The sequence below is a fragment of the Leucopleurus acutus genome (assembly GCF_964270905.1).
Source record: "Leucopleurus acutus genome assembly, chromosome: 15".
NCBI lineage: Eukaryota > Metazoa > Chordata > Mammalia > Artiodactyla > Delphinidae > Leucopleurus > Leucopleurus acutus.
In genome coordinates this window covers 70908385-70927456 of record NC_139157.1, presented here as the reverse complement: position 1 = coordinate 70927456, position 19072 = coordinate 70908385, and the positions used below count along the sequence as shown (strand labels likewise).

The following is a 19072-nucleotide window of genomic DNA, read 5'->3' as shown; positions in this document are numbered from 1 at the left end:
GGTTTGCAAAACACTCAGAACTGTTTTAGAGGATTTTCTTTTATCCAAACTCTTCCAAAAAAGGGAAAAATAATAACTTATGTTGGATACCTTATCAGTCAGTCCCAGCAGGCAACACATAGCACACTCAAATTAGATAATTAGAAGAGCTTTTTTTAAATTTATTTTTTATTGAAGTATAGTTGATTTACAATGTTGTGTTAATTTCTGCTGTACAGCAAAGTGACTCAGCTATACACATATATCCTTTTTTTTTTTTTTGCGTTATGTGGGCCTCTCACTGTCATGGCCTCTCTCGTTGCGGAGCACAGGCTCCGGACGTGCTGGCTCAGCGGCCATGGCTTATGGGCCTAACCGCTCCGCGGCATGTGGGGTCTTCCCGGACCGGGGCATGAACCCGTGTCCCCTGCATCGGCAGGTGGACTCTCAACCACTGCGCCACCAGGGAAGCCCTATATCCATTTTTTTAATATTCTTTTCCATAATGGTTTATCCCAGGATATTGAATATAGTTCCCTGTGCTATACAATAGGACCTTGTTGTTTATCCAGTCTATATGTAATAGTTTGCATCTACTAACTCCAAACTCTCAGCCCATCCCTCCCTGACTCTTGGCAACCACATGTCAGATCTCTGTCTGTGAGTCAGTTTCTGTTCTGTAGATAAGTTTATTTGTGCCATATTTGAGATTCCACATATAAGCGATATCATATGGTATTTGTCTTTCTCTTTCTGACTTACTTCACTTAGTATGATAATCTTTAGGTCCATCCATGTTGTTGCAGATGGCATTATTTCATTCTTTTTTATGGCTGAGTAATATTCCATTGTATATATGTACCACATCTTCTTAATCCATTCCTCTGTCAATGGACATTTAGGTTGCTTCCATGTCTTGGCTATTGTGAATGGTGCTGCTATGAACATAGGGGTGCATGTATCTTTTTGAATTAGAGTTTTGCCTGGATATATAGAAGAGCTTTTAATAAAGGGACTAGTCACAAGTTGTAGCCCAGGAAGAGGGTGGCCCCCAGGATAGTGCAGGATGCCAGGGCTCAGAACACTGAGGAGTAGATGCACTAGATCTGAAGGGGGTCATGACTGGCAACCAGGAGTCCTGCAGAGAGGCTGGCTGAGAGGAACAATGGTCAAGAGTCACAGCTAGTCTAGTGTGACCTCTCAGGGAGGGAGCCTCCAATAAATATCCAGACCTTTCTTCCCCTCTCCTACCCCTTTCTTACCTTTGCTCCCCACTGGTGAAGCCCACACCACAACCGGTGGCCAGAGCCTCCATCAAAGGTCAGTTTCCTGGGGCACAGAGCAAGATGGGGACGGGTAGAGAGCGACCTGAGCGAGTAAGTGGAAGAAGCTGAGCACAAATCCTCACAGTTCCATCGGCATCTCCCTTCATCCTCACAGCCTGGCAGCGGCGTTCTCATTGTTGTGTCTCATCACACAGTCTGCGGCATCTGCTGTTCAGTCTTCAGCCTGCACTTGAACTATAGCAACTAGTTGTAGGTAGAGAGAAGAGTTCAGCCCATCACGCACCTATTTTCAGACACTGAGGTCTGGAAAAAAATTTAAACACATGTTAAATGAAAAGAAAAGATCATTTCATTGAAGCATATGGAGATGCATGGTTGAGAATCTCTATAATAGTCACTAAGAAGCCACTAAAATAATATGAACTTTCCCTTTTCTGTCTCCTGTTCTCATAAACATCTGAACATGCCTTTACCTCACTTTAAAAATATGGTGTGGATTACAGCAGTAGTAAGAGAAGCCAAGGACAAACTCAGATTAGGGCACATCTTGTAGAGTGGCCAGGGAATAATAACCCCCTTTATCTTCCTTCTCCTCGGAGGGACAGATGGATTTTTGCAGGGTTATTGAGATCTATTTGTTTGATGTAGGATGCAGGTGAGTTTACAGATGGGAACACCCTAGCCCAAAAGGGAACATGGCTTCCTGTAATGATTAATTGTATTTGTCAATTTGTCTAGGCCACGGCACCCAGATATTTAATCAAACGTTATTCTAGATGTTTCTGTGAAGGTGTTTTTTTTTAGATAAGATACCATTTCTGAATAAAACTGATCATCCATAATGTGGGTGGGCCTCATCCAATCACGGGACGGCGCTCCTAGAAACAGATGGACCTCCCTTGAGCAAAAAGGAATTCTGGCAGAGGCCTGCCTTCAAACTCTTCCCTGGGTCTCCAGGCTGCCAGCCTACCCTACAGATTGTGAACTTGCCAGCCTCCACCATCACATGACCCAATTCCTTAAAATAAATCTGTCCCCCTCCCCTACCCCAGATGGACGGATGAATGGATGGATGGATGGATAGATAGATATAGAACACACACACACACACACACACACACACACACACACACACACACACACACACACACACACACACACACACACACACACACACACACATGGATGGATGGATAGATAGATATAGAAACACACACACACACACACACACACACACACACACACACACACACACACACACACACACACACACACACACACACACACACACACACACACACACACACACACACCCCTGTCGGTTCTGTTTCTCTGGAGAACGCTGACTTATACATTTCCTTAACATTTCACACCGACCCTGGGTAGCTGAGACTTGAGTTTCCAGTCTTCCAATAGGCAGTTCATCCTTCTAGTACATGGTTTCTCTCTTGATGGTGATTCTGAGTCATCTCAAACAGGGGTCATTGTAACTCCACATGCTTTTAATGAGGCTAAGGAGAAAGTCTAACCTTTTTTTATTTTTAGTACAATAATGGATCAGCCCTCAGGACCACATTTGAAATGCTTTCTTGAGTCTGAGGCAGTGTGAGACATGGCATTTGGCTGTAGTATAGCATAAGCAAACTGAAAGAAACAGACATGTGGGAAAATCCCTAAATGGAGCAGTTAAAAAGGATTTTAGATCTTAGTAAACTTGACATTTATTTGGCAGGAATTTTTTCTAAAATAGACATTATTTTTTCCACTCAGCCAACTTTAATATAAAACAATCAATTTTAAGTGTGCCTGTGATAATTAGGCATGGAGGAAAGAATGATAAATCATTGAGACTAATAATAAAAGCAGTTTTTTTTTTAACATTTGCCACATGCCAGGGTCTGCTGATCATTTTATATGTGTAATCTCACCAAGCTTCACAAAAAGATGAAGTAAATCCTATAAGTGTTCAACTTATAAAGTTTCCCACTTTACGGATGAGAAAAATGAGGCTGAACAACTCATATGATGATTCACAGGTTAAAAAACCAAACCAAAACAAACAAAACCTTCGGAGCCAGGCCTCAAACTAAAGTCTCTTTGACTCTGAAGCTCCTGTTATTAACACTACATTAAATTATCTCATGTCAGTAACTTTAAATCTCCTTCTTATATTACAACAAAGATATTAGCAAGCAATCAGATTTGTTTTCTTTGATCACATATTGGATCAAGCATGGGCTCTGGAGTCAAACATTTCCAGATGTACTGGAACAGTTTACTAGATTCTTAACCTCTCTCTGCTTGAGATTCCTCATTTGTAAAAATAAAATAGTATCTGCTTCCTAGGAGTACTGTAAAGGTTAAGTGAGCTGATGCCTGTGGAGCTGCTGGTACACGCCGGGCTCACAGCGGGCAGCTCTCAGCGAAGATCAGTCCACCCCTGCGTGGCTGGTGGAATCCTGGGGAGAGCTGAGGGGTGCAGGTAAAGAGCAGGAGGGAGAAGAGGACACCCATCCTCCCGCGAGACAGCCAGGCCCTACGCATTCACATTGGAGCTACACATGCCAAAGTGTGGCTTCCTTCTACCCTAGCTTCACCTTGGGTGTGTCTCTCAGTGAAAGAGTAAGATGATTTTAGAAAGGAGACTAAGCAGAGAATCTTGGTGATGGCTCGGAAGGATGTCTGAATTCTGACTGCTTTATATAACAGGCTCCCTGGGCAGTTGGTCACAAAGAGCTTCCTCAAGTAGGATATCAGGCAGTAAGTATCTTTTTGGAATATGACTCCGACATTCTGGTTAAGATCCCCAATCAGGTCTGCAAGCTCGAAATGGACTAGTGTTGAATCTACCACTCAGTTCTATCTCCTCCTCCATGGAGGTGTCCCGGGCAGGCTGAGCGTCTCCCTAGGAGCTCATCATTGCTGATGCGTGGGAAGAGCACAAACATTCCCTTGAAAGGAGTAAGATACAAGGATGACAGATAGGCTTCTTCCCTGAAGTTTCCAACTTGGGATCATATTAGCATAAGAACTTCAATTCTAGAGTCACTGCCTACTCATTGGCTTCTGTTCGGGAGAGGATGTGTCATAATCAGACGATGAGACGATAACAAACAGCTCTGCAAATCTCAGTAAAACACAACATGGGTTTTCATTGTGTTCAAGCTACACATCTTCTGAGGGTCAGCAAGGGGTGGACAGAAGCTTCTCCACTGTAGCTGCAGCATCTCCAAGGCTCAGCCTCCCGGGTTCCTGTGACAGGGAAGGGGGCATGAAGAGATCTCACACCTGCCCTTCTGTCTTTCAGCCAGGAAGTGGCACACACCCCTTCCTCTCACAGATCATTGGCCAGAACCAGCCACAGCCACCTGACCGCCAGGCTGGGCAGGGTAATCTGTGTTTCCAGGAGGAGAGAAGAACCAGATATGAGTGAGCACTAGTAAAGCAGACCAAAGAGGGCGAAAGACTCTCATAAAGCTGGCATCGCCTTTCTTAAAGGCTTCTAGGTCCAAGAAGCAGCTTTAACGGGGATTATTTTTCTCATGGAATATCTGCTGTTGTGTGTGGGGGAAAAAAACCCTCTTACTGGATCCTTTAAAGACAATGAAGAAAAAAGAACCATTTTTCCTGTGCTTTTTCTGTTAAGGAGCTATTTACTCTCTTTACCATCTTGTTAAAGTATTATAACCCCATTATCATAAATCTGCCAGAGAGAAAGAGTACGGGAAAGGCTTGTACCACATTTTTATGTTGAATATTTTGGACTTTTTTTTTTAAAAAAAACTATCAAACCACAGACATCATACACCTCAGATACCCTCTTTTGTAGCCTTTGCTAAGTGCACTTTGTCCAGGTGGGGATGGTCTTCGTTTAGGGGTGAGGACAGGTGACCTTGTAAAAATGGAACTTACATTTTACCTTGAGTTGCAATTTTCCTGAATATGACACTCACTAAAGGAGGGGTACAGCGCACCTAAAAGCTAATAGCAAGAGAATGTCTGTGCTCAAGGTCTTTGCTAATGACCAAGGTCACAGGAACCAGCTAAGTGCAGATGTAGTGCAGAGTGGTTCCTGAGGTAGAGCCGCCATTCTGAAAGGTCTCCATATATCAACAGGTGAAAAATCCAACTGCTTTATGTATCTGATCCAGGTTATACACCTCTGTTCAGGAGTCACTTTTGATTCCCCATCAGTTACAAGGTGTATCCTGAGTGCACAGCTGTGGGTGTGCTGAGGGTCATCCTAAGGTAGTGGAATCCTTCTTGCCTCAGAGAGACTGACATCTCCCTGGCGAGTTGCAACTACCAACGAAAGCAACCAAAAGGCACTTTCACACACACACAAGGATTTGGTTGGTGCCCCTGTTAGGGCTTGTTACGTGAGATAAGGCTCTCAGCACAGGCTATGGCTCCTGTGAAATGGTTATTATTATTTTCTCACTGGTGGTTCATCACAGAGTTTAGTAGGTCTTTGGCTTACGCATCTCTAAAAGTCCACTGAAAGTGACTGCTGGAAACACTAGGCTCCCACAGGCTGGACTGCCCACCACTTTTCATGACTGGGGCGAACCTGAGGATAGTCAGGCATGCTAAGACTCAGTACAGCAGCAGGCGCTCCATTTGTAAGAACTCATCATAAATCTGGAAAATTCCTAAGGGAATAACCCAGAATCTTACGGGTGTTTTCCCTCTGCCAGCGAAGGTGGGAGAAGTCTGCCCTCCTGACCTAACTTCTCGTAGGGTCCCAGAGGAAGGAGCACATCCCTAAACACCGGAGGGGGCTGTGCCTTTCACAGGAATCAGGGCTCTGGACCACCTGCAGATACAGCCATCCGGTGCATTGATTGAGCGTCGAATGATGGCAAGGCCCTTTGAGAGATGCAAAGATGAACAGCGTACAGCACAGCAGTATATGGGAGAGAAAAGAGCATACCAAATAGCTCTGACATGAGACAGGAAGGGCTGCATCCTGTAAGGCAAGGTCAGTAAAATCGAAAGGAGCACAGAGGGGGGCAGATTCCTTCCTGCTGGGAGATCAGAGAGTCTCCATGGAGGCAGGGACATTTGAGTTGGACAGAAAAGGACGTATTTGATTTTGACAGAGAAGGGGTAGGAGGAACAGCACAAGCAAAGGCTCAGAGGGGGACAGTCAGGTCCCATATGGCCGGACGGTAGGGTTGGCGAGGGGACTGGTGGGAGCTGACACTGGAAAGGCCATGTGATGTGGGAGAGGATGGTCTGAAAGATCAGGCAGAAGAGTTTGGGGAATCAATGAAAGTTTTGTGAGCAGGGGAGTGTCATGGAAGCAAATGACATGCACTGCAAATGCCAGAGGACTGGATGGGTGCTCACGATGGAGGATCTCTATTCTGGTACAGAAAATCCCACAGGTTCAGACAATACATGACACAACCCAGAGTGAGAAGAAGAAAAGACCAAGAATCAGAACAGTCTGAACAGTCTTTTTACTCTGGCTGGTGGAGTTTGGGGATGTCACAATCAGTAGGTTAAGTCCAAATTGCATTTCTTATAACAAGCTGAAAATGAGGAATAGAGATTCTTAAATAAGGAAAACAAGTGAGTTTAAGATTCTATCAAAATAAACAGTTGTCATCTTTCAAAAGTTAGGATGACACGGGAGAACTTCTTGCAAACATGCTAGCTAGATCTCAGTTTCATGATGACAAAATATAGAATAGGTAGGAATGTGACAAAAATAATGAAAGACACTAAAATTCTTGGTGATTCTGAATTTTCCAATTGTCTTTGTATGTTCAGGCTCCTATAAATACCATAGATATTTACTAGATGGCTTGTAAGTAACAGAAATTTATTTCTCACAGTTCTGGAGGCTGAGAAGTCCAAGGTTGAGGTGCTGGCGGGTTCACTGTCTGGTGAGGACTTGGTTCCTGGTTCATAGATGATGGACTTTTCACTGTGTCCTCATATGGAGGAAGGAGAGAGGGATCTCACTGGGGCCTCACTTGGAGGATTAGGTTTCAACATGGGAATTTTGGAGGAACACAAACATTCAGTCTATAGTACAAATATTCTTCAGTATCCTTTCTTTTCTTTATGATACTTATAACATGATATTAATTGCTAGCTCAGTCAACATCTCACAGTTTCTCGTTCTTTCAGTGTTCCAGTTATTGAAGTTTATGGCTTCTGGTTTTAATTAGCATTTTAATCAAGGTGGTATTTAAGAGGTTAGCCCTTGTAATTTTAAATTTTCACAGGTGTAACCAAGGCTGTGGAAAAACAAGTTGATTTTCAGCTGTTTTAACTGCTCTGATAGGTGCCAGTGAGCATTACTTTTCCATATGCCAACTGAGTTTCAGAGGATGGGAAACTCGCAACTAGCCTTCTTCTCTCTGTCATGGCACCCAGGTTATCTACCAGGACATGTTTTATAAGGTTGGAAAGACAGCCTTAACAATATGGCACATGTTTCCTGAAAACTGAATTAAGGCAACATCCAGCAGCAGAATTCCCCCCTGCCTAACTAGTGAGCATCCTTTGCTATTCCAACATTAAGTGTACAAGAACATTTTCAGGTGTGACTCATGAGGGCTAGTCTGCTTTAAAGACTGGGTAGCCACTGGGCGGGGAGAGAGTTCACTGGGCTTTATTGAAGCCATTCTTACCAATAAATGGTGGGAAGTCTCCCCAGTGGAACCTGAGTCTCCTGCAGCCTCCAAGGTGGGCCAGTTATAGAAGGTGCAGGATGCCCTTGCAGGAGCTCTGTGGTCTGTGAGCTCCAACAGTGCAAGGCATTGGCGCCATAGAAGACTCTAGGACGGAGCTTGGGGATGTGGGGAGCACTGCAGGGTACAGTCAGAGACAGTGCTTCCCTTGGCCAGAAACAGGTGCGGGGCAGTCCTAGACGTGGCTAGTTTGCTGAATCTCTTGTATCTCCGGAGCTGGAGTCACACTCAGGATCTCTAGTAACAGACCATCTGTCTATTAAGGCTCACCAGCCCTTCTTTTCAGCCTTACCTGGGTATGCCCTCAAATTGATTGCCAACCCTGGGTACGCCCTTGAATTGATTTCTGCAACTGTAGGAGAGGCCTCCTGCCAAGGCAAGAGTTGCTTTAGTTTTGTGATCTCTTCATGATTGATGCATTCACTCATTTAACAAAAACTTAATGAGCACCTACTCTATGCCTAGTACCGTGCTGGGTACTGAGGACATAGACAGGAAACACACGATACCTGCCGCAAGAGCTGATCGTCTTAAGGAAGGTGCTAGACAAGTAAAGAAATGGGCTCAATACAGAGTGAGAAGGCAGATGGAGAGAAGCACCCAGTCCTCTGGGAGAACATCCCAACTCAGACTGGAGGAGTCAGGGAAGAAGGTGGCACCTAAGATGATTCAGGAAGGGCCAAGAGGAATTAGGCAGGTGGGTTCCAGTTTCAGTAATGGCGGAGTGGCATGTTTCAGTATAACCTTGCAGATAACAATTTAAAATCTGGACAAAGGACTTCCCTGATGGCACAGTGGTTAAGAATCCATCTGCCAGTGTAGGGGACATGGGTTCGAGCCCTGGTCCGGGAAGATCCCACATGCCACGGAGCAACTAAGCCTGTGCACCACAACTACTGAGCCTGCTCTCTAGAGCCCGCAAGCCACAACTACTGAGCCCGTGTGCCTAGAGCCCGTGCTCCGCAACAAGAGAAGCCACCGTGATGAGAAGCCCATGCACTGCAATGAGAAGCCCGCACACCGCAATGAAGAGTAGCCCCTGCTCACCACAACTAGAGAAAGCCCATGCACAGCAACGAAGACCCAGTGCAAGCAAAAATAAAATAAATTAAAAAATAAATAAAATAAAATCTGGACAAAATATAATGAATGACTATTGGAAGGTATTGGAGAGTGAACATTAGCATACAAAAACAGAAGGGAGAAGGGATTTTGGCCCTTGAAGGAAGGACACTTCAATAGTTTAAGTCTATGGTAATATGGCTTTTAACCTGAAGTCTGCCAATCCACAAACCTGGTATATCTCTTCATATATTAAGGTCTTCCTTAATTTCCCTTTGCAACATTGAAATTTTCAGTGGACGGGTCTTACACATCCTTTGTTAAATTTATTCCTAAGTATTCTATTTTTTTTTTTTTGATGCTGTTGTGAATGGAATTTTTTTTTTCATTTTCTTATCCTTCATTACCTGTGTGTAGAATACAATGATTTTTGTATAAGGTCAATTGAAAGGAAAGTTCTTCCTCTTCTTTTTTTTTTTTTTTAACAGTCCTGGAACAACAGGGTAAACATATGGGAAAAAATGAACCTTGACCCCTATCTCAACATAGACCATAAACCCAAAGTAGAAGCTCCTAGAACAGCTCTGTCCAATAGAACTTTCTATGATGACAGAACTGTTCTCTGTGCTGCGTGAGTAGGTGGCCACTGGCCACACGTGGCCATTGAGCACTTGAAATGTGGGTAATATGACTGAGAAACCAAAATTTAAATTTTACTTAATTTAAATTTAAATAAATAGCCATCTGTGGTTCATGGCTATTGTATTGGTTCTAGAAGAAAGCAAAGGGTTTGTGATTTGGGGGTCAACAATTATTTCTTAGAGAGGATATAAAAAGCACTAACATAGAAGATAGAAGTTAATAATTTGAAGTTAACTGAAATGTAAAGCTTCTGCTTGTCAAAAGGCATCTTTAAGAAAATGAAAATGCAAGTCATAGGTCAAGAGAATGTTTGCAACACATACATCTACCAAAAGACTTGTATTCAGAATATATGACAGAACTTCTACAGATCAATAACAAAAGGTAACCTCAATTTTAAAACGGGCAAAATTCTCACACACAGGCTCCTCACAAAAGAAGATAAACCAATAGCCAATAAGGGCATGAAAAGATGCTCAATATTATTAGACATCAGAGAAATGCTCATTAAAATCACACTGAGTGTCACGTCACTCCCACGAGAATGACCGACATTACAAAGATGGAGAGCACCCAGTGCTGAAAAGGATGTGGAACAGCTGTAATTCTCATGCGTTGTGGAGAGAGTGTAAGATGGTACAACCACTTTGGAAAACTCCGCAGTTTCTTATAAAGTTAAGAAACGTCTACTATACGACCCAGTAATTCTACTCTTAGTATTTGCTCAAGAACAATAAAAATGTGTATCTACAAAGAGACTTTTCAAGAATGTTCATAACAGCCCCAAACTGGAAACAACCCAGATGCCCTTTAACAGAAGAATGAATAAACAAATTGTAGTGTATTTGTACAACAGAATATTACTGAGCAAGAAAAAGGACAAACTACTGCTGCATGCGACATCATGGACGAACCTCAAAAGCATAATGCTGGGCAAAAGAATACAGGCACAAAAGACTATATATTGCACGCTTCCATTTGTATGAATTTCAAGAACAGGCTAAACTAATCTGCGGTGATAAAAATCAAAACAGATTGCCTCCGGGAGGTGGAAATTGACTGGAAGTTCAAGAACAGGCAAACCTAATTAATGGAAATAGAAATCAGAGCAGTGTTACCTGAAGGGGCTGGAAATTGAACGGGAGGAAACTTTCCAGAAGAAAGGAAATATTCTATGTCTTGACTGGGAGGGTGGTTACATGGGTGTATATATCAATAAAAACACACTGAAGTTTACATTTAAGATCTATGGATTTCAGTACGTAAATATTGCCCAACGATGAGATGAATAGTAACGAAATAGAAGCAAGGCGTGTTCGTGATCACAATTTTTCACACACAGGTTTTTTAATTTATCAGTCAGGGAGACAAAAGAGGAAGAACAGGGTGGTCTGTTGAGTATTTAATGTTTACCAGACTCTAAGAGAACAAAGATGGGCTTTTCCCTTGTTCTCAGGGAGGGAGAATCAGACAGATTGCACCACACCCAGAGGTCGTGGGGAGAGAAAAGAGCGGGGGTGAGACAGGGAAGGCATCTTAGTGTCTATCACCTGGGCTCTGCCCTGGGGAGGGTAGAAACACTCCTGGTCTTCTGTACCTTCGTTCTTCAGCAAGCGGCAGGGATGGTGGTCAATGGACTCAATTTAATCCTGAGAACATGTAGCCTGGGTTATAGAAGAGCTGCTGTACACAGCTGGGTTTCTGGGCCGGCCTTCACACTCAGCTGATGCTCCGGGCAAGCTGGAAAGCTAGTACTCAGAGCTTCTTAGCCTGGAATTGGGGGATGGTGTGACCCCAGCAGTCCTAACCATGCTTTTTCCAAACATGTTAATCCCCTCTTTTCCTAGGTGACATTTTAGCTTCTTAGGCCACAGGTTGCTGGCACATTCATCGCTGTTCTCAAACATTTTTTTTTCTTGTCTTTTTTTTTTTAAACATCTTTATTGGAGTATAATTGCCTTACAATGGTGTGTTAATTTCTGCTTTACAACAAAATGAATCAGTTATACATATACATATGTCCCCATATCTCTTCCCTCTTGCGTCTCCCTCCCATCCACCCTCCCTATCCCACCCTTCCAGGCGGTCACAAAGCACTGAGCTGATCTCCCTGTGCCATGTGGCTGCTTCCCACTAGCTATCTACCTTACGTTTGGTAGTGTAGATATGTCCATGCCTCTCTCTCACTTTGTCACAGCTCACCCTTCCCCCTCCCCATATCCTCAAGTCCATTCTCTAGTAGGTCTGTGTCTTTATTCCTGTCTTGCCCCTAGGTTCTTCATGACATTTTTTTTCGTAAATTCCATATATATGTGTTAGCATACGGTATTTGTCTCTCTCTTTCTGACTTACTTCACTCTGTATGACAGACTCTAGGTCTATCCACCTCATTACAAATAGCTCAATTTCGTCTCTTTTTATGGCTGAGTAATATTCCATTGTATATATGTGCCACATCTTCTTTATCCATTCATCCGATGATGGACACTTAGGTTGTTTCCATCTCCGGGCTATTGTAAATAGAGCTGCAATGCACATTTTGGTACATGACTCTTTTTGAATTATGGTTTTCTCGGGGTATATGCCCAGTAGTGGGATTGCTGAGTCATCTTTTAAACTTAGGTGAAATGACAACGAGGGGAAGAAAATCACTTACTGAAAGATAAAACCTATTCCTATTAAATTTGCTTTAAAGTAGAATTCCATCAGTCTCCCTCAAATGATTTTTCTCTGAATTCTGAATACATGACCTAGTGAATGTCGTACTCCTGTGTCAATCATTGATCTTCACATCACCTTGCGGAGTGGGCAACGAGACTGGTTAATCAGGCTTATCACTACAAGGAAAAACTCAGGCTTCTGAGAGGAATTCCTCATCTGATGTCACCCAGGTCATCACAGCAGGAGATAAATCTGATATAAAAGTCCCTCTGCTGCCTGGATTGCAAAGCTTCTAGGATTGCTGAGCCCTGAAATCCAGGTGATTCTTGATAATCTGGAGGTTAGTTTTTTCTTTTTTTATTGAAATAATACATAATTTAGTAGGTGAATTCTTGGCTTCAACTACACTAAGTAATCAGATGTTTGCTTAAATTTTTCTTCAATTTGTTTATTTTTATTTATTTATTAACATATTTATTGGAGTATAATTGCTTTACAGTGGTGTGTTAGTTTCTGCTTTATAACAAAGTGAATCAGTTATACATATGTTCCCATATCTCTTCCCTCTTGCATCTCCTTCCCTCCCACCCTCCCTATCCCACCCCTCTAGGTGGTCACAAAGCACCAAGCTGATCTCCCTGTGCTATGCAGCTGCTTCCCACTAGCTATCTACCTTACGTTTGGTAGTGTATATATATCCATGCCATTCTCACACTTTGTCACAGCTTACCCTTCCCCTGCCCCGTATCCTCAAGTCCATTCTCTAGTAGGTCTGTGTCTTTATTCCCGTCTTGCCCCTAGGTTCTTCATGACTTTTTTTTTTCTTAGATTCCATATATATGTGTTAGTATACAGTATTTGTTTTTCTCTTTCTGACTTACTTCACTCTGTATGACAGACTCCAGGTCCATCCGCCTCACTACAAATAACTCAATTTCGTTTCTTTTTATGGCTGAGTAATATTCCATTGTATATATGTGCCACATCTTCTTTATCCATTCATCTGCCGATGGACACTTAAGTTGCCTCCATGTCCTGGCTATTGTAAATAGAGCTGCAGTGAACATTTTGGTACATGACTCTTTTTGAATTATGGTTTTCTCAGGGTATATGCTGTCACTGTTTGCAGATGACATGATACTATACATAGAGAATCCTAAAGATGCTACCAGAAAACTATTAGAGCTAATCAATGAATTTGGTAAAGTAGCAGGATACAACATTAATGCACAGAAATGTCTGGCATTCCTATACACTAATGATGAAAAATCTGAAAGTGAAATTAAGAAAACACTCCCATTTACCATTGCAACAAAAAGAATAAAATATCTGGAATAAACCTACCTAAGGAGACAAAAGACCTGTATGCAGAAAATTATAAGACACTGATGAAAGAAATTAAAGATGATACAAATAGATGAAGAGATATACCATGTTCTTGGATTGGAAGGATCAACATTGTGAAAATGACTCTACTACCCAAAGCAATCTACAGATTCAATGCCGTCCCTATCAAACTACCACTGGCGTTTTTCACAGAACTAGAACAAAAAATTTCACAATTTGTACGGAAACGCAAAAGACCCCGAATAGCCAAAGCAATCTTGAGAACGAAAAACGGAACTGGAGGAATCAGGCTCCCTGACTTCAGACTATACTACAGAGCTACAGTAATCAAGACAGTATGGTGGTTAGTTTTTAAGATCAGATTTTTCATACCTGTAACTTGATTCCATGTCCCCTGCCCCATGAGAACTTGGTCATAAGTGCTGTATCTTGAGTGATGGGATGGGAAAGAAGAGATTTAAGAACTGAAATCACTGAGATTACACACTCCAGAGCCTAATTGTTGTCAGGTTCTATTCTGGATTTGCAAGTGTTCGGACGTGATTCTTGACCTTATGGAGTCACTACCTGTGTGGGAGTCACCTTTCTATAAACCTGGAAAGGATGGTGATTAAAGTAGGTGGGCTATCAGGTTATTCAGTTTGCCCCTGCTCTTTCTGTCAGGCACTCATGGGACTCATTGAGAGTTATTTTATTCATCCATTCACCGATTTATTACCATTGAATTGCTAATTTGTTCCACACTAAATGAAACAAGGAATCAGGAACTGGAGTATTTTTGCACTCTTATAATTGATTGTGTCAATCAAGCAGGAAATCTGACCCCTCCTTACCTTAGCTTATGCCTTTGTGAAATGGGTATAATAATTCTTGGCCTAAGTGACAGCATGGGTCAGTTTTTTTTTTTTTTTTTTCGGTACGTGGGCCTCTCACTGCTGTGGCCTCTCCCGTTGCGGAGCACAGGCTCCGGACGCGCAGGCTCAGTGGCCATGGCTCACGGGCCCAGCCGCTCCGCGGCATGTGGGATCTTCCCGGACCGGGGCACGAACCCGCGTCCCCTGCATCGGCAGGCGGACTCTCAACCACTGCGCCACCAGGGAAGCCCAGCATGGGTCAGTTTTGAGAATGGGGTGAGATAAATGGATATGACAGTGCTTTGACAAACGTGAAACTCACCCCTGTGAGACAGTATTGTTGTTCAGGCTGGCCTGATGTCGGCCAGTGGTTCTAAACCTGACCACGAGTAGTGATCCTTGGGGATTCTATGAAACTACAGACTACCCGTCCCCACCTCCGGAGATCCTGAGGGACTGCAACCCAGAATTCTGCATTTTAAGAAGCACTTCAAGTAATTCTGATGCAGATGATCCAAGGGTCCCGCTGAGAAACACTGGTGTGTGATGAAGAATATCAAGGATCCCTCAGCAAAAGGTCTCTTTTCAGGATGGTCCAAGGGCCCTCACCTTGTGACTTTTGCCTTGGGTTTATTTGTGCATGTTCAGAAGTGACGTCTCTCAGTTCTGATGTTTGTCTGCATGCTGTGTACAGGGACTTGCATTCCATAGATGCCGAAAACCATGATTCTGCAGATAACTAAGCTGGAGTGTAAGCATTCTTTTATTTTGCTTTGCTTTACAGCAATGCAGAGTCTTCGGAGAAGAGATTCAGAATGAACAGCTTTGTGTCAGACTTTGGAAGGCCAATGGAACCAGATGAGGTCTTTTCTCGACAGGGCAATGAGGAATCCAGGTCCCTCTTTCACTGCTACATCAATGAAATGGACCACTTGGACAAGGCCAAAGGTGGTCTCCAGACCACAGCCCTCGACAGTGAAGTTCAACTTCAGGAAGCCATCAGACGCAGTGGGCAGCCAGAGGAGGAGCTGAACAGGCTCATGAAATTTGACATCCCCAACTTCGTCCACACGGACCAGAACTCCTCCTTTGGGGAAGATGATCTCCTTATTTCAGAACCACCTATTGTTCTAGAAAATAAGCCAGTTGCCCAGACCTCACACAAAGACTTGGATTGAGAGGCATGTTTTGTAAAGTGTCTTCCTGAAGATGTTGGGTCTGTCTTTGTATAGCAAGAAATCTTCATTCACCAAGATTATGTGTGTTTGTGTATGAGATACAGAGAGAGAGACAGAGAGACAGAAAGACAGAGAGAGAAGAGAGCCCCCTCAGAAGAATGTTGATTAAGCTGAGTGTTTATACCTTTAAACACATTTGGGGCTTTTTGAGGAACCGAGTATTTACACTGTCTCATCCTCCTTGTCACTGAAAAACTTGGCCACGTATTCAGTGTCAGTGTTCTTGAATGGGGTTTGGCATATTGCATTCCTACCTGCCACTACCATGCTCTACCTTCAGCAAGTTGCTTTGCCTCTCTGGGCTGCCACCTTTTTAACTGTAAGGTCTGCGGTAGATGATCCATTCCAGTTCTAATATTTTGTGAATTTATTGTTTTGTATTCGGATGAGGCTGGATATACCCAAAGCAGTAGAAACCAGGGCGCTGCCTCTTAGCTCTTGTTGTAGCATCCCCCAGGTCTGTAACTCCCACTCAGCCCTTAACTGAGCCCAGCTTTTGTCAGGGGCCTGAGCATCTACTGGGACGTCAGGAGTCTCGTTTCTCAGGGTCACGGTGGCTAGCATTTCTATTGCTTGTGCTGAAACAGCAGTTCTGAGACCCTACAGCCACCCACGCTCAAACCTGGAGACAGCCCTGCCCCTCCTCTCCTGGGATGAGTACCAATTCATGGTACATTGGAGGACAATCCTGTCCCCAGAAATGTATGGAAGGTTGTCAGCTGGGTGAGGGGAGGTGCCTCCTGTGTCTCTGTGTTGGTGTAACTGTGTCTGGTCACACTACTGTGCCATTGGCTAGTGAACAAGAAGAGTGCTATTTGCTAGGCTGTCTGTTTACCTGGCAGATGTGGCAGTGATGGTCATGTGGCTAGTGTGTGGGCTTTGAGCTGGAATGGTGAATGGGTTATAAATACCCCATCAACAGATATTCAAGGTGGCCTGGGGCAACCCAGCGTTAATTTCATGAAGGAATCAAACCTGCACGCTGTTTTGGAAATGACTTGGTTTTGCACAGTCCCGCTGCATGCATGGCCAGCTGCTAATCTCTGGGTGGCATTTTCATTATCGATTTGTTTACCACCTGTCTTGTTTAAGCTTAAAAATAAATCCATATACTGCACCAGAATTTTCTCAGCTTCTTTGCTTTCACATCCAATTTCATTTAAAAATGATTCCGTGTTTATAGTGTCTCAATTTCTATCATCTCTAGGATCCCAGTGGTCTGAGTCATGCACCAGATTTCATTTAGGAATTATTCCACCAAAAGAAAACCCTTTCCCATAATGTCTTTTGAGGAAAATATTATTCTTTAAGAATCTAACACTAAACAGTAGGACAAAGCATGGAACATTTCTTGTAGTTAACACACAGTCTTGCAAAAAGAAACTTGCTATTTTCATTAAACTTGCTATTTTCATTCATTAAAATGTTGATTTTAATAACTTTTACTAATGCAAATATTATTAATAACTTAAGTAACAAAATTTAAACCATGGGTTATTTATTATTAAGATTCAAAACTATTTAAGTGGTATCTTATTTAGAAATAGATTTATTAGAAGACTGAAGGGTATTCAAAAGATAGAAAAATACCCATGATGATACCATCATTTTTGTTAATTAAATGTCAAGAACTGTGAAAGGTCTAAGATTTGACCCCTTTCGAAAGCTAGCAAGTTAGCATGACACACTTCTGTGGAAGCTGGCAGAAGGCACAAGACTCCTGGGTCAGATACAAAGAACTTTATGACCACACAGCAGGCAACACATGCAACATGTTCATTGGTTCCTGAATCATCTCCTGTTGCTGTTGTAACAAAGGACCACAAGCTCAGTGGCTTAAAGCAACCTCCATTTATTCTCTTACAGTTCTAGAGTGCAGAAGTCTAAGATCAGTGTCAGTGGGCTAAAATCAAGGTGTCGTCAGGGCTGCGTTCCATACAGAGGCTCTAGGGAAAGAGCCATTTTCTTGCCTTTTTCAGCTTCCAGAGGCTGCTCACACTCCTTGGCTCAAGGCCCTGTATCACTGTCACCTCTGCTTCCACTTTACATCTCTGTCTCTGACCATCCTGCTTCTCTCCTATAAGGACATTTGTGATAACATTGGATTATCTACAGTAATCTCCCATCTCAAGATCCTTAACTTAATCACACCTGCAAAATCCCTTTTGCCATGCAAGGTAACATATGCACAGGTTTTAGGGATTAGGAAAGGACATTTTTTTGGGGGGGGACGTGAATTACCCTACCACATTCTTCTCTTTGGGCCCAAAGATTCATGTCCATCCCACATGCAAAATACATCCATCTTATCCCAACATCCTTCAAAGTCTCAAATATTACACCATGAAATCAAAGTCCAATATATAGTCAAAATAGTATCAGCTCAAAAGTCCCAAATGACATCATCTTATTCATCTAAGTCAGGTATGGGTGAGACCCTTTGTATGATCCATCCTGGGGAAAAATTCTCCATCTGTGGACCAGTAAAACTAGAAACAAGTTATCTGTTCATAAAATGCAATGGTGGGACAAGCATAGGTTACCAGTTCTAGACATTCCTGTCCAAAAAGAGAGAAGCTGGAAAGGAGAAAGGAGTCACCAGTTCCAAGCAATTTCAGAATTCAACTGTGCTAATTCCATTAGGTTGCAAGGCCCGTAAATAATCTTCTGTGGCACATGGCTGCCCTCTGGGCCTGCAGCTCTACCCTTGAAATTGTCCTTCCTTTTTCTTGAAGGGTAGAATGTATTTGTAACTGAGTAGTTTATCAACTTGTTCCCTGAATGTAAAATATGGGGGAGTCTGCCAGCCTTCTTTCCTCTTGTTCTGTCTCTTTCCCCAAGTTGGCAGTGTTTCTGCTGGTATAACATTCTCAAGAACATTGTGAGTCTCCTCAATATGTCACATGTGCTCATTCCATCAGACAAGAGGCGTAAATTGCATCACAGAGTCATTCTTTCTTGAGGCAGGGGCATGACCTTTGGTAAACCAAGCCAGTCAGGGTAAGGCAACTTCTACGTTGACCAAAGGGCAATTGTCTAGAGAAGGAGGCACTAGTAGGCCAGCATCCCCAGCAGCTGAGAATAACACACTGGATAATAAAATCTGGGTAGGACACCACCAGCACCCTTATAAACAATAACAGGTGACATTTATTGGGCACTAAGTGGCCTCTGTGTTAAGTTCATTTTTTTGTAAACTTACGGTGAGAACTCTCAACACAGAGGCTTAAAGAATCCTTTTAAATGGGAGTTGAGTCAGGATACTTCTCTGCTCAAAATCCTGCAATGGCTTCTCA

The 19072-nt window shown here is 42.9% G+C and overlaps 1 protein-coding gene across 1 annotated transcript in view; it reads left to right on the top strand.

The window, feature by feature from the left end:
- Positions 1 to 15716, top strand: part of MRAP2 (melanocortin 2 receptor accessory protein 2) — a gene marked incomplete at both ends in the record, with an annotated part of 39201 nt that extends 23485 nt beyond the window's left edge. Inside the window, one exon of the mRNA XM_082855552.1 lies at positions 15323 to 15716. Within this exon, the coding sequence (XP_082711678.1) occupies positions 15323 to 15716 (394 nt within the window). The remainder of the gene's footprint in view (positions 1 to 15322) is intronic.
- Positions 15717 to 19072: the final 3356 nt, after the last annotated feature.